General features: G+C 38.5%; 1 protein-coding gene across 2 annotated transcripts in view; it reads right to left on the bottom strand.

Moving 5' to 3' along the window:
- Nucleotides 1–777: 777 nt before the first annotated feature.
- Nucleotides 778–16,602, bottom strand: part of DPH6 (diphthamine biosynthesis 6) — a 376,150-nt gene continuing 360,325 nt past the window's right edge. For both annotated transcript variants that reach the window (XM_073348880.1, XM_073348882.1), the window contains one exon: nucleotides 778–1,117. In XM_073348880.1, coding sequence (XP_073204981.1) covers nucleotides 1,002–1,117 — 116 coding nt within the window. In that variant the 3' untranslated portion in view covers nucleotides 778–1,001. The remainder of the gene's footprint in view (nucleotides 1,118–16,602) is intronic.

Below are 16,602 nucleotides of genomic sequence, written 5' to 3'. Positions count from 1 at the left end.
ATGTGTAACATGGAGATAAGAACATCACTCTTTCCCCAAGGTTTAGTTTTACAGGCTTTGCCTGAGGATGGGCTTTCTCTACAGTGCCTTGGAGACTCAAGCTAAATCAAGAAGGCTATCTGTACTATATTGACCCTTAAACTCATTGAGGGTGAAATTCTAGCCCCATTTAATTCAATGGGAGTTTTGCCACTGACTTCAATGAGGCTGGGATTTCTCCTTTAGAATCTGATCCCACTTCACCAAAGGCAAAATTCCCACTGACTTTACAGGGAGCTGGTTCGGGCCATTAGGGAATACCAGTAGTTCTGTAATGAGAGTTCTACAATGGACAGAAAGTATAAAAATATTCTATACTGCTTCTGGAAAACAGGTGACAAATGCTGTGCTCTTTGACAATGAGAATTTGAATAAGAACTGTGAAAAAACGGAGATTGAGACCCTTGTTATTCAGATTGATTAAATGTGTGTTATGACTACTCAGGTGAATAACTGTTCACCAACATCGGAAGGGGGGGGAGGTGTCACAATCTGGCCAGGAGTAAGGCCTCAGGATCTGGTCTGAAGTCAGTGTATCCAGTGCAAAATTAACGTTACAGATCTTCAAAACTGTATTGGAGGTCATGTACCGAACCTCCAAACAACGGCTGAAAATGACAACCGGTCTAGTGTGCCCTGGCCTTATGATTCCAGAGTCATTACCATCTCCTGTGAGCAGCTTGTTGTTGTTATTAGATGCCAGAAAACACTTTAGATCTGAGAAAAAACAGGACAGTATTTTGAAACAAAATCTTTATTTTTCTTCCAAATGTGGAATGTGTCATTTGTCATCAGGCACTGTCCATAGAAATATAAACATTTTAAGACAGGCTTTGCTCAAATCAAGCAATGTACACCTTGATGTTTAATGAAAATATTCAACATAATCAAGATCAACCATTCTCTTCACTCTCTTCTGGGTGGAATACATGCTTTGATATCAACTGATCACTTATGAATGACTAGCTCAGCCAGCATGATATATGAATAACTTCCTTTTCAGGTAAATCCACTACAGGTACCAGAATCAGAGCTGGAGTCTTCTCGCCCAACTGGTCTTTTAGGTAACCTTGTAGTCCTAAAACAGGAACAAAATAAATGATGAATATCTTCTGATTTTTGTGTTTTAATCATTAAACAAATGCATTTTCGACTGTAAAAAAGTGTGTAGTTTTAAAAATGACTTACATATTATACATTTAAACAAACCACTAATTTGTAGGATTCTGAATATCCCAAATAGCAAAGGTAACAGAGGTACTCAGCACATTACTGAATTTCAATTTACCCGTACCTAATTTGTGACTTGGGGCGGTGATATGGGGGTAAGTTTAAATTCAGTGACTGTATGTTCTGAATGTCTCTTTTACTTTTCATATTTGAATATTCAGCACGTAACTCTCTACAGTTAGTAGGTCAAATTCTGTTCTTTGCTGCACTTGTAGAACCCCACTGTGTTAAATGTTGCAGTGATGTATCCTGGAAGAAATACCCCACTGATTTTTTTTAATGTGTTTGCAAGTCACCTTTAAAATCAACAGAAGTACTGTATACCTTTACTGCTCTCTGATCATAGAAGTGTAACAAATTATATTGGATACTTCATATCTCCTTATGGAACTGTTCTATATAATGTAATAGGGATAAAGCCTCTAGGAGTCCAGAGAAGAGCAACAAATACGATTAGGAGTCCGGAGTAAATGATTTATGAAAAGATTAAAACAACTGAACACAGAATCTGAACACTAAGAAGGGATGTGCCAACAATCTACAAAAGTTTAAAAGGTACAAACACCATGGAGGGAGTGGAATTCATGTGATGCACAGAGAGTGTGTCTCATTAGAAGGCTAATGGAATGGAACTAAGGAATGACAAATTTGGCTGAATATCAAGAACATCACATATAGCCTCACTAATTAAGTGATAGAAGCCCCATCACAAAGCATTTTTAAAATGTGATTGGAAAAAGTGCTAAAAATTATACTGAAGGAACCGATCCTGGGCTGCAGGGTTTAGGTTTTAAGAGGTCTTTTCTGTCTTTAACTTCTGTGATTCTACCAACACTTCAGAACATTAAACATTCTTGGCTAGACAAACAGTGTAAAGAGGACAGAACTTAAACATTTTATTGTTTTTCCCACTGTATGTGAGACTGTGAATATATAGTTCAATCAAAGTGTTAACATGTACTCAGTGAAATTCTGGCTCAGCTGAAATCAGTAGGAATGTTGCCACCAGGGGCGGGTCTACCAATTTTGCCGCCCCAAGCAGTCACTGCCGAATTGCCACCGCCGCAACAGTGCCGGAGCTGCCGCCGAATTCCCGCCGTGCCCAGGACAGGGACTGCCGCCCCATTCTGAATGCTGCCCCAAGCACCTGCTTGGAAAGCTGGTGCCTGGAGCCGGCCCTTGTTGCCACTGATTTTGGTGGAGTCAGGATTTCACCTATTGTTTTTACTGAACGGCAACAGAAGGAATACATCTGAATATCTTGTAACAGGGATGTTACCATACAGATGTTGCAGCCAGAGGAACAAACTAAGACTACTAAAATGCTGCTGAGTTATTTTGCATTGAAAATTGTTGACATTAGAGATGAACGCTGACAGAGGTGAACCTAAGATCGATATTCACTGGAGGGTCAAAGGACTTCATGTTCTGTGTAATAAGCAACTCAATCTATGTATCACCGCGATTTGGCAGTGACACACTGATTAAGGGTCAGTTGGCATTTCCATTTCAAACTCTGATTTTTGGGTGACTTCATAGTTATGCTGGCTCAAAAGGCATTGGGTCCAAGTATGCAGAAAGTTGTCAGCTCAATGAAAAAAAAATTACATTTTAAAATAGGTTATTTTTATTTTATTTTTGGTGTTTAGACAAGCAGAAACCATCCCTTCTGCCACTAACTTTTCACAGGTTTGTAGCCCAAGTCTACCACCATAAAAAACTGGGTATCATTTTCAAAGAAGATATTTGGCAAGGAGGTAGTTCTGATAGTGAACTTAACTCTTTTGGTACTTGGAGGCGACCCAAAATATTTACTTTGGAAAACTCTCTGGTAAGTTTTGAGTCAGAAAGGGCCACATTTTCAAAAGATGACTCTCCTTCTTGTTTGTGCAAACTGCATTTGCAAAATCTGCACCAAAGTTTTTCACCTTCAGTTGAATTATGGGTGAAAATCTGGGTACTTGGATCTCCCACTGTCCTATTACAGGTGAAAATCAGGTATTTAAATGGGCAAGTATTCTGTTCTGAATCTGCAGCTCATTTTGTTAGTCTAAAAACATGGGGGTAAAAATTAGCAGGTGCAAATTTCACTGGCAGTATGGGAGGATGGAACTCCTGCCTTCTAAAAATAAAACTGCAAGCCAAAGTATGGGGGGAGAGGGGCACTGCACTATTAGTGAAATTGCATCAGTTCAAATAGACATAGTTAATTCATTCAAGAATACAAAGGCTACATCTTTCATCTGTTATAAATAAAACAATAGATGATCCTCTAAGTCCTTTCTTCTACTAATTACACCAATTTAATGATGTGGCACTAATAAAACAAATCCTTAAGGTTTTCAGCAAACTATGATTTTAGATAAATAATAACTCAAGTCAGCATTATTTATTATTTTTTATATTAAGTAATTCTTTGCTTAAATAGCTAAGGTTTCAAGTAGCTTTTTATCAGTGCTGAATATGGAACCAATTGTTCACTTGTTTGTCGTTCCTGTAAACAAAAACACAGGGGAGTGGCTGCCGATGGTGGTGGTGTATGTATATGGGAGTGGGGGATTGGGCATGTGTATTTGGGTGGGGTTGGAGGAGGGGGCTAGGAGGAATAAATATACTTCAGCAATGATCTATGCTAGTCCAAACTGTCTCTTTAATGTGCCCTGCACCAGACTTTTCAAGTCTGATAGAGAATTCAGTGATTCATTTCAAACGTCAGTAAACAAGCATTTATCAAAGTGATAAATACAGTATTTTCATTTTCAGTCACATGTCACTCTTCCCATTTCTACTTGGTGTTACCCCAATGCAGATGAGAGCCTAATTCTAGGGTGCTCTCCACACCCACTGCGCTCAACAAGAATTGAGGCCCCAGACTGTCACCAGGAATTTTTCTACTTAAATCAGGGACAACTCAGGGACGCATGAAAACACACAGGAAAGTGGACACAACTGGAAATTAAAATAAAATTGACTCAAACCAACCAACCAGCCAACCAGTGCTATTTGTTCTTATTGTCCTTTCAGTAACAACAGGAGATAATTCAGATCAGTAGTGCAGTGACCTTTTATACTGACCTAATACCCTTCACATTTTACCATGGCACTTTTCAACATTATAAGTTACTGCTTTTAAAGGTGGTCTTCATGCTAAACAGCCCCATGAATGCAACAGCATCCTTTTATAGAATCAGTCTAACCTTTACAAAAATAGTCTTGACACGTGCGCTACAGTTGACTTTAGTAAGACCCTTAGACCCTCTTCTGCAGTCCTTACTTGTATGAGCTGAAGCCAATGAGACTGCTCCTATGGGCACTGCTTGCAAAACCAGGGCCATTATCCTGATACTTTTAGTGGCAAGCACTCTCCACCAGCTCGTTATGGGCGAGAACTAGCCTGTGTTGAAATGGAAAATGGTAGTAGAAAGATCATGTGTTTCACCCAGAACATAACAATCTATTTGATGTTACAACTACACTCTTCCTTCGCTTTGTAATGAAAAAGATATTGTTACATCACTTAGTTCAGGTCTTTAAATCCCTGAGCTAATAAAGCCCCATTGCTTCGGCTGTGTGGATTTGACATGAAGCATGTACTTCGAAGAGAAGCCTCACAGGGGATCAGGTTCCTAACACTTTACTAAGAGTTCAAGTCCCACAAGATGTGCCCCTGGTGCGCAGGGCACTTAACCCTTCGACCAGTACCAACATGACTATTCACAAATTATTGATGTCCCTAAATCCCCGGCAGATTGCAGACAGTTCTTGTCTCCCTTGAAGCCAAAGCATATGGCCACTAATGGGATGGATTAAAAAAAATACATACACACATTCAGTCTTTGCCACATGAATGTAAAGCCACAGAAATGGTAGAAGGTGATTGAACTGGACTGAACACTGTTAAATACATGATTAGCCTCTTGTTGTGGATCATTTCCATTGATCTATATCTGGTTTCACAGCACAGTTTAATTAAAGCTGTCTGGAAGAAGCCTGTTCCCTAAATGATCAGGCAGTGCAATGAAAAGCTGAAACATGAGGAAGCTTGAGGCCTTTAAAAAAAAAGATCCAAGTGACTGTCTTTATGGCTAACAACAGCATCAGGGAAGGAAAATACATTTCAGAAAATTAACTGGTTTTACTGCTGTTTTGTACCAGGCCTATGTGCCAGAGAAATCAATTAATTTTTTTCCAAGTTTGTTCTTAGAATAATACAATGGGTTTTGGGTAAATGCAGAATTTCAACACAAAATGTGTACAATCTACTTGCTTTATTCTGGATAAAATCCTCTTGCTCAGAATAAGCACTGTGCCTATTAAATAAAAACACCTTGATAGAAAAATCTGATGAAAAAATAAAAATGAAATAAAAGTAAACTGTTTCCTGAAGGATGATCTGTAGTGATTTTCTCCTGCAAAATTCTAGTTTTCTAAGGAAAAATCTGGACATCTTATATACTTTGATACTTAGCTTTTGATTAGCTCCTTTATTATCTCTCTTCCTTCACTGTCCTAATGATATTTTTAAAATCAGTCATGTTGGATATTCCCCTTGAAAAGTATATGGGCCAGATTTTCAAAACTGCTAAGCTCCTGACAGCTGGGGGCAGATTTTCAAAAAAGCTCTGCTCCCATTTCGGAACCTAAACAAAGTGGCCAGCTTTTCAAAAGGACTAAGCACACTGCAGGTGGATGGAAAATCTGGCCATAAATACATTACTATATGTTCTTATATTTTTATTTCAGGATTTTAAAGTTGGGATCATAAGATTTTGCAATCAGGAACACAAACAAATACTAGGAGAAAAGAGGATCTGACAATGGCTACACATGGAAAACCGCGAATGGCACACAGGCCTGGTGCCAGTAACTACTGATTTCTTATCCCGGTTACAATACCAATTATCCTTGGCCCCTGTGCAAGTCACAAGGTCTCTTTGTCTCTTTCTCATTTGTAACATGAAGCTAATGCTGATTTACCTACCTCTCATGGGAGTTCAATGGTTAATAATGGTTTGTAAAGCACTGTATATGTGATTATTATTAAACCTATAATTTTATATAATTCAAACTGCTTTACATATTTTAATGTGTACCTTTGGCATTCATGAGTGGGGCAGGTTTGGCACAGTGGAGGTATCTAGGTGCTGTGCAAGCTTCTTCATACCACACTTCTAATGCACTTCAATTCTGAACTTCAACCGTCCTGGTGTTCCCTGCCTGGGGCTCTGCTCTGGATCAGAGGCTACCAATCGTGCTGAATTGTTAGGTGGTTTTCTGATGTGGTGATATGTGTGACAAATGTTCACCTGGGATTAGGGTGAGGCTGCAAACTCATTTTTAGTGGGAGCTACACTAAGTTAAGATTTAAGAGTAGGATGCCTTAAGTAAAAGCAATCAATCCACTTGCCATCTAACCTAAAAATCCAAGCTATGTTGTGAAGATTTCACAAGTTGCTATCATGTTTTTCTACACTAACATTTCATACATGATACATTTTCAAAAGGTTAAAAAAAAAAAAGCTCGGGTCTATTTACAAAAATGCACATGCAAAAAAATAAAGCTATAATTGCAGATACAGTTACTGTGATTATATGTGGAAATGAGTCTATATCAGTACTAATAGCCGGGCAGATGTCAAAATAGCCATTTAGAGATGCTTCTGTCTGTTTTCATGAGTGCAAATAAGTAGACCTTAATATTGTGCCTTTGAAAAATCATCTCATCACATTTATTTATTTCTTGTCTACGGACCCATCCCACTTGTGTGGATTCTTGCTGCTACAAAGTTTTCCCATTAAACCTGTTTCAGTTAGAACAAATATAATCTCCTTTTCACATAATCATATGGCAGATGAGAATAAACTTTGGACAGGAAGGACCAGGGCAAATTCTCAGAGCTGGTGCACTAGTGATTCAACTTGTTCCCAGTTCGAAAGAATTGTCTCTATTTCTGTTTGTATGACACTGCACCTGATGGGGCCACAATTGTCCACAATAATCACTGTGCCCTTCTTGGGCACTACCAAAATGCAAATATTGATTATTATATGGGACCACAAGGGCTTTATGCAGAGAAGGGGAGGTGGCACAGAGAGACAAATGACTCCCCGTCCTCCAAAATGTCCACTGAACAGCTGAGGGTTCCATCCTGCTCACACACATAACAGCTGAGGGCTCCATATCCATCCACAAAACAGCGGGGTGGGACAAGAGCCAACAACAGAGGGCATTACTGCCCTCCAAGCATTGAAGGACCTTAAAGGCGACTGGTCTCCCCTCTGCCAGTCTGACCAACTTCCTATCTCTTCTGCTGAGGTGGGGGTGGGAGGGAAGGGGGCATGCTCAAGGATGGGGCGGGTGTGAACATTTACAAGAATCTTGCTCTCCTAGAGCTGAGTCACTTGGCTGAGAAAGTGGGATTTTTGTAGCTAATAAATTTTTCAGCATCTTAAAGACACTGAATAGAAAAAAAAGTTATTTTTAGAGTCGGTTCAATTGTGGACCTGTCAGTTTTGGCAATGCATCGCTTTTATCAGGCCGCCAAGTTAATTTGTTTTGTTTTTTAGAGTAAAGTTTGCTTAAAGACCAGTTTCAGAGAAGTTACTGACTGGGGGTGTTAATTAGTGCTTTGCAGACTCTGCAGGGTTTGGTTTATGATCATTTTCACTTATTCAACCCTGTAATTCAAGTCACAAGGGAATGGGAGGTAACCAACCCCGTTCTGTTCATTTGAAGGTTTGATTGTGACTAACTCAAACCTCTGAGAGAATCTCTCTTCCCTTCCTCCTCCTTTGGGGCCCTAGCTCTGTCCCTCTTCCAGACAAAATTAGTAATAGCACTTACACTTATGTAGAGCTGTATAATTTCAATGTTATGCACCAAGATATACCCTAAGAACATCCTTGTGAGGTAGGTAAGGCGTCTGATGATATTTTCAGGGGCAGTGGTCCTTATTCATAGATCTTAAAGAGGGTGCCATGTAAAAGCTTCTCTCCTCTTGTATTTTTGTGGGGTGTGGTGGTATACCTGTAAGACCACCTTCTAGGGAGGAGTGGGTCAGCGTGTGACCTGAGCCCACCCTCAAGGGCAGGAGGGGAAGGAAACACTTTTCCATTCCTGCTGCTGCCACACTAAACACAAGACCACACAGCAGCCCATGAAGTTTAGTGCACTAGCTGAGAAACTTCCATGAGATTCCATGCTAAGCCTCATGGCAGGTAGTGTGAGCCACAGGAAACAGAAATGCTGAAAGAGACAAACAAAGAGAGGAATAACATACAATAGTACATGGTGTGCGTGAAACTTGGAGAAATGGAATGAAATAAGTGAAGGGATGTGAATATCAAGAAAAACGTCCTGACAATAAGATCTACTAGTATGTGGAGGAAGAAACCAAGTCACATGGGACATTTAAAATTAGAGCTGACAAAGTATTAAATGATATACTGTAGAGAACATTCCTACATTGGCGAAGGATTAGACCAGTTGACCTAACAGGTCTTTGCCATCTCTAATTCCTGTGATAGACTGGCTTGAGAAAGAGAATGAGGCTGGCTGTAGGAGGAAGAACTTGAATGGAATTCCATGAATTCCTGTGCTGTCTGATATCCTCTCCTCAAGTACATGGACATGGACACTGATGTTTGACAGGAATGTTTCACAAAGCTCTAATATCAATGTGCCAGATGCACCTACACTGCTGTAGGAGTAAGAAAATCAAGCAAGATAACCAAAATGACACATTTTTTCATATGGATATTTTTAACAATTGTAATTAGAATCTCAAATAACATTCTTAAGATATTTGTGCCCCACGTAGCTCTTTCTGAATATATGTAAAACCATCTTCCCATAATACACACAAACAGTCAAATTAGGTATTTTATCATGCATATCAATGGCAGGTCATGGAAAGAAATGTGACTCTTTTAAAGAAAGATAAACAAATGCTTGCTGAGCTTCTCTGCATATTAGTTATGGCTATTTTTTAGTAGACAAAATTAAGTTCTAGCTTTCATGATCATTTTTTCAAGCTGCTGGCTGTAGTTTAGAAAATAGCACAGCAACAGCATGTAACAGTCTTTGCTGGTATTCTTCGTTGATCCATATTTAGCATTGTCCTACATAAAGGTACTGTAAATAGTCAGCCTACATAAGGTTAAAAACGTGCACTCCTGTTTAAAATGTCATTAGCCTTCTACACTGAATAAAGAAACACTTAAACATTCCCTTCCAATACTCACAGGGAAGGCTAAATATAATTTCCAGGGGAAAGGAGGAACTGAACTTTAGTGAGTATGATTGCTCCGCGAGCACCAGAGCTGAAAAGTGAAAATTTCCATTTTTTTTTAAAGGCATGACAGAGTGCAGAAATCACAAGCCTATTTTCTTTGTATACCATCTTCCAGTGGCCTCAACACCTATATAAGTTTCTCTCTCTTTAACAGAAATATGGTTACTGAGCTTCTAAGCTGTGTTCAGTCTCTGGGGAGGAAAGGGCATAATGCTACCAAGTTGGGATGAAGTGTGAATGGAGACAGACTATTACAAACATATACAATAGTAAGGACCAATTTTTCAGTGGGCATTTAAAAATCACTCGCCGTATTTGCAGCTCTTGTTTGCTCACACAGAAACCTGAATTTGCCTGTGCAGATGGAGCAAGCTGCATTACTCACTACTGGTTCACACACACAACCACCATGCAAATATTGTGGACCCATTTTTAGCAGTAAGTTGAAAATTTGACCCCCAAATTATCAAATGAAATAGCACATGTGCAGTGATGACAACATTTGCTTTTTCACCTCGGTGGCTGAGTTACAACTGCTTACCACTGCCCAGAATCTCAGAGCACTGACTGACACGGAAATTACCTGGCACAGATTTGCAAAATCTGGGACAGTTGGTAGCTATGCCCTTCAGGTAAGGGTTGGGGAACATTGGTGGAGCACTGTGTAGGAAGCTCTGCTTGTGCCTGCTGGTAAATCAAGGACTTTTATCTCCAGAGCTGTCAATCTGGCACCTTTCACAAGTGTTAAATTCACTTACATATTTTTTAAAAGAAGCTGTCATGAGACATACTGAAGCAAATATGTCCTTCAGTGGTTACACATGGACTCAGTTGTAACAGTGTTTGTTAAGTGCTTTGACATCCCAGGATGATATGTTCTGTATAAATTCAACATTTGTTGGTTTGTTCATCCACTTTGCTAAGTACTCTCTAAAATCTGCAGTCTTTGGAAACACCAGACCGGAGATAATGTGATCTAAATTGGACCACAAAAGATTCATATATAACTCTGGCAAAAATTACATGCATGTATTTGGTGGTAGACTTTGGCCTGCAAACAACAGAAAAAGTGTCTGAAAAATATTTTGTGGTCCAACAATTAATTCTTTTCAATTGTTATAGAGAGGATCATACATGACAAGTTGTACAAAGAACACCTTGTATCCTTCAAATTAATAGGTGATAATGTAAAATAATACTGATAAAGCAACACTTTTTAGTTATTATGCCCGACCCTCAGGTAGTATACATTAGAGCTACACTGATTTACACCATCAAATGAACCGGTCCATTATCTAGATTTCATATTTATATATAGTGCCATGTAAAAGCTAGTGAGGTTATTTCTAAATGTTTACTGTTCTGAACATTTAAATCAATCTACTGCACTAGAATAAAGAGTATACAATGACAAACCAAATAAAACTACACTGGAACACGTTAAATACATGATTAGGTTGTTGTAGGTATTTTCTATTGATCCAGATCTGTCTTCATGACATAGTTTAATTAACGTTTTCTGGAAAGGGGAATGGATGGCTCAGGATTTTGGTCCTGGAATACATAGCCTTCCATCAAACCCAGAACCAGCCTGTTAGTGACTGAATTCGTTACTACTGTATCTCATGACTTACATGAAATAAGTTGGAGGAATCTTGATTAAGTTACTAGTGAGGTTAGGCAAATATTCCCTAAAGATTACCAATATTTGAGTTTGGATGAATAGATCAATTACTGTCTGGCACAGCTTGAGCACCTGGGGCTCCTCTTCCTCCCCATACTCAAGGAAGAGGAGGCAATCTTTAGCTCCCATCTTATGGCCTCCAGGGTAGGGGAGTGAAAATCACTGCACTGGCACCCTCCTTGGAAGGAAGGGGAAGAGCAGTGAAAATCTCACATATCTCATCAAAGGCTAGGACAGGGGAAGTCCCTCCCCTGGCTTCCAATAAAGTGAGACCTATTAGTTAGATATATACTTGGGGGAATGGGATAAAAATAGGGAGATGTCTACAGCTGAATCCAAAAACAGCCAAATACCTGGACATGGCCTGAATTTTCACCAAGTACTGACTGCTGAATTGCCAAATGTTGGGCTGTATTCACATACCTAGCACCAAATTATTAGTAGTATAAATTATGGCAGTAGTGCCTCCAGGCCCCAAACAAGATTGAGGTGCCATTGTGCTAGGCACTGAACAAACACGTAGAAAAACACAGTCTCTGCCCCAAAGAACTTACAATCAGATGAGGTAAGACAAATGGTGGGAGAAAGGAAGTATCATCCCCACTGACATATGAGGAACTGAGACACAGAAAGATCTTGTGATTTTCCAAGATAACACAGGAAGTTTGGGGAAAGCGAAGAGCTGAACTCACATCTCCTGTCCCCCGCCGGTCCACTACATAGAAGACCGTCCTTTCTCTCCTGATTGATAACTTACGTGTCATCCTTGCTGACATCTCAAGAGAATGGTCAAGGACCTTGGGCCTGAACTACCTCAGCTCCAGAGGATTATATGTTCTATAATCTTATGAGAGTTTAGAAACCCAGTGTTATTATATATCAAATATTAGATTATATAACAAAAGGCTCTACAACTGGAGAAAATGTATAACAAAAAAGTTAAGAAAAGACAAGCACCCTATGAAGTTGAAATTATAAGAAAGATTAGCATCATATTGTATGGATCTCAGTCACCTCTTTTTAAAAAAGGACTTCTATGAAGAATCTTTTAGCATTATACAAATTATACTGTTTGGCATAATTTTTGTAAACTGGTTTGATTTGCAGCCACATGTATGGGAAAATTAACTACACTATCATAAATAGAGTATTCTAAAAATAAAAGTAAAAAACCTGTCTGGAAGAGACCTACTCCCTAAGGGCTTTTTTCAGCACAGAACATGATTTCCACACGTGCTGCTTCCGTGACTCAGCACCAACAAAGACAAAGCAACATCAAACTGTTTCATGACACTGGCCCAACAGAATTACCAGTTCTGGAGCCTTATGCCACATCTCCACCAGTAACAATAAGTTGATGTTAGCTCAAATGGATATTGGATTAATGAAATTAAGAATGCTCAGAAAAAAACCTGACGTGACGTTCTAATCACTTTTAAGAAACATGAAGAGTGAGTGATGGAGAGATGACCTTTAACTAGGCTAGGAAGATTCCCCCACAAACAGAAACCCAAGCCATGAGGCACAGTGAAACAAGGTTTTGTAATATTTTTCTACCTGTTTCTGAAAAGATGTGATCTGTGGTACAGTATCTGGTTTTAACAATGTAGCAGTACTGCTAGAGGGTACTAAAGTGTCCAATAAGAGATGTCAGTTTCAAAGTAAGGCAAAGATGTCCATGTAACCCTCTCTTTGGTCAGCACTGATACTATATGCCATGGGCTTTAACTTGTCAGTGAACATCAGACCATCTTGTATTACGGAACATGGTAGTGAGAAGGACAATCTACAGAAGGCCCTGAAATCATTTAAAAAAGGGGCTGTGTTTTCCAATTATATTACAATTCCAGTGATCTACCAATACATACAACACAACTTTATCTCAGATGAATTAAGTATGATTTTTTAAAAAGTTTCTCTGGGCCCTTAAAGGTTATTTTTGAGTTGTACTGAGGTAGAGAGAGTCATTGGAATGAGGTACACCACCTTTTGCTTCTGTGCACAAGGCACATGTGGAAAGGAAGGAGGGAAATAAAACAAGCTCAGTTTGGCTGAATTTTTGCCAAATCACTTTGCTGGGCACAGCAATCTCACCTGCAGCCTGCCATGAGATCATCTGTGGTCATTAAATCCCTAAACACTGAAAAGGTGAAACATGAAAGAAGCTTAAGATATTTTTGTTTAGTTTTAAAAAATCTACCTATTTTATTTATTTAACAGTACCAGAGAAGCAGAGGGAAAATAATTAATAATATTAACTGGATCTGCATATGTGCATGTCAAAGGCTCATGCAGAACAAATCAATCTCTGTAACATGCCTTTTCTTCTAGTTTTAGCAACTAATTTAGGTAAATGTGGAATTTTCAACCGATACACAGATTTGTATCCTGATTTTAAATTACTGGTTTCCCTCTCTACTATAAGCAATAAAACAAAATATTAAAGTAGTAAACTATTTCTTGGAAATATAGACATTGGCTATTTATTTTTCCAGAGTTCCAGCGCTCTCTCTCTCTCTCTCTCTCTCAGGGGAAATCTGGAAGATTTAAATTCATTCACTGATCCTTAGCTTTGTCACCATTCTCTTCCCCTTTGACCTCTTAGACATTTTTTGTTTGCTGTAAGAACTCCACTGACTTGTTTGCAAATTATAAATCCTATTGTGCCTTCCTTTTTGTCAAACCACTGGCCAGTATTTTTTAAAGAAACTCTCTCATGGAGAGTTTCATTTTCAAGGCCTACTGAAGATTTACAATATGCTAAACTGGGCAAAAACTTTGTGGTAATCAGCACAATACATTTTACACTCCATCATAATCATTTTTTTCTGCCTCTATGTCAATAAAATCTTTCCCCCTTTTTACAATGGTTTACAACTTAAATAATTTAATACAACAGTAGTTATATTTTTATTGCAAGCTTATAAAACTTGTACCATAAGTCTCTTCCATGCAATACATTAACCAAAAAACTGACAGAGGAGAAGGGGAGCTGATGATTAATAAAACTGTAATTCAGTCTTGAAATTCTGAACATGCCATAAACTGCTTCTGCTTCACTTGCATACTGTAGATACCGTCAGAATTTCTCAAATGAACTCCTTCATTGTATTTAATCTTTCCTTATCTGTTATTTTACTGTATCTATAATAGAAACAAAAAGGACTTCACATTTCATACACCACCTTCTGTAGAATGATCAGCTAGTGGTCCAGTGGAACAGGCACAGGAGTAAGAGTCAAGAAATACAGATTCTCTTCACAGCTCTGCTGTTGACTTGCTGTGAGACTTCAGGTAAGTCACACAGGCAAGGTGAACAAGGTATGTAAGGACATGCCTAAATTTACTCCCACTGATGTAAAGGTAGGCATGTGCTCAAGTGCCTTGCTGAATCGGGGCCTTGGTGCGTGATTTTCAGAAGTGCTGAGCACCTGCAGCTCCTGTTGTCTTCAGCTGTAGTTGGGGGTGTTCAGCACCTTTCAAAAACAGGCCTTTAAGCTCTCTGGTGCCTCAGTTTCCCTGCCTGTAAAATGGGGATAATAATACTTATCCACCCTTGTAAAGTGCTTTGAGATCTACAAAAGAATAGCAGTATCCAAATACAAAGTATTATTGTTATTGTAAGTACTGTAGGATCTCTGAGAGTTCATGCAAAGATACTGTTTGAGTGTCTTTTATGGGGCTTTATATCAAAATAAAAGGTTGTGTCTGTATGTACAAAACACTTCACTATATTTGTAGGAATAAACACAGCCTGCTCCTGCTTAGATTCCTTTGCACACAATATTAATTGAAATAATAAACATTAATCTAATCTTTTGGTAAAAGAAAGTGTTATGCCCTAATGATTTGTAAATGCTAACAATTTGTGTCAGAAATACTAATTCCAGGAGACATATACATATTTATTTAAAATGTAAGGACAAAGGTAACTAAGGTTAACCTTGAAGTATATTCTTTATGGTCTATGTTGTACGTGCTATTTTTATTCTGCACAAAAACAACATGGGAAAACCTTTGTACTAAGATTTTTAATAGACAAGAATGTATAGTTTTGTCTAGGTAGAGTGTTAGAATTTCTAAAGCCAAACATGAGAAATGAATGACCTGAAAAGTCATATCTTGATGGGCTTGCAAAAATAAAATACATAATTAGTTCTTTAGTTGCAAAACTCAGTAGTCCTAATATTATTAATATACAGATCATTGTTTACTCTGTCTGCATATGTGATTAAGATATCACATAGTAGATACAATCAAGCATTTTTAATTTTCAAACTGATATCTTGAGCAGAAATTCACAATAACCTATGCTGCTACCTTCCACCTCACCTCCACTCCCAATAATTTACAATTAATCCGCACACACAAAAATCTAAGTTTAAGAACTGCTGCCCTTCTGTCCAAAGTGCCACTTGCCTTCTGCAGTAAAAACAATACAGAAACACTTAAATATCCCTCTGCATATTCACAAAGCAAGAATAAATTCCTTCTTTGAGTGGGAGGATGGAGTTGAACTATTATGGTCGTGACTGCTGGGGGATCAACATATTCAGCTGAAAAGGCGGAATTTTCTATTTATCCACAAGTCTAATAAAGTGCAGACACATTGAAATTAGTTCTGCACACAGTCTCCTAATGATGTCAACCCCTGCCTAGATAGATCACTCTCTTTGTAGGGTGAAGGGTGACAGACACTGCTGTGCTCTCTTAGGTTTGATTTTTTCTCAATATGCTAATCATGCAATGTTCAGATGAATTATTGTGATCACAAGAATACGAGACACCTAGATTAAACAATAAAAGTAACTAAAAGTCTTTCCCCCCAAAAAATGTGTAGGGATATCACTAAGTTAATAGGTAGGTAGGATACTGGACTGGAAGAATTGTGTGAAAGGAATCTTGATAGTTTCAGTCCAGTTCATGGTGGATGGATTTTTGCTCAATAAAAATATTCCAAATCAGCTATAAAGACAAAGACTACTGTTGCATGAGGGGCCGTATGAAATAACTTTCAGTGTTCAATCCAGAGGTTGCACAATGGATCAGCTGAATAATGTTTTTGTATCCAGTCACAAAAAGAGCTATATGTGAAGTATGTCACATTCACTTCTCTATTCATTTGCCTATCAAGTTTGAGACTCATTGATGAGTATTGATCATTTTCATTGGAATGATGCAAACTATGAGTCTGATTCTGTAACCCTGTGGTCAAATGTGTATTCCCAGTAGGCTGAGTGGGGTTACTCATGCTAGTAAGAAATTGTTTGTGGAAGGGTTCGACAATCAGCTCATAAATGCTAATAAGAGAGAAGATGACCTTTTAGAAGAGTTAATATTAGACCGATATAGATA

Source organism: Lepidochelys kempii, chromosome 6, assembly GCF_965140265.1.
Source record: "Lepidochelys kempii isolate rLepKem1 chromosome 6, rLepKem1.hap2, whole genome shotgun sequence".
Taxonomy (NCBI): Eukaryota; Metazoa; Chordata; order Testudines; family Cheloniidae; genus Lepidochelys; species Lepidochelys kempii.
This window is presented reverse-complemented; position numbering and strand designations above follow the sequence as displayed.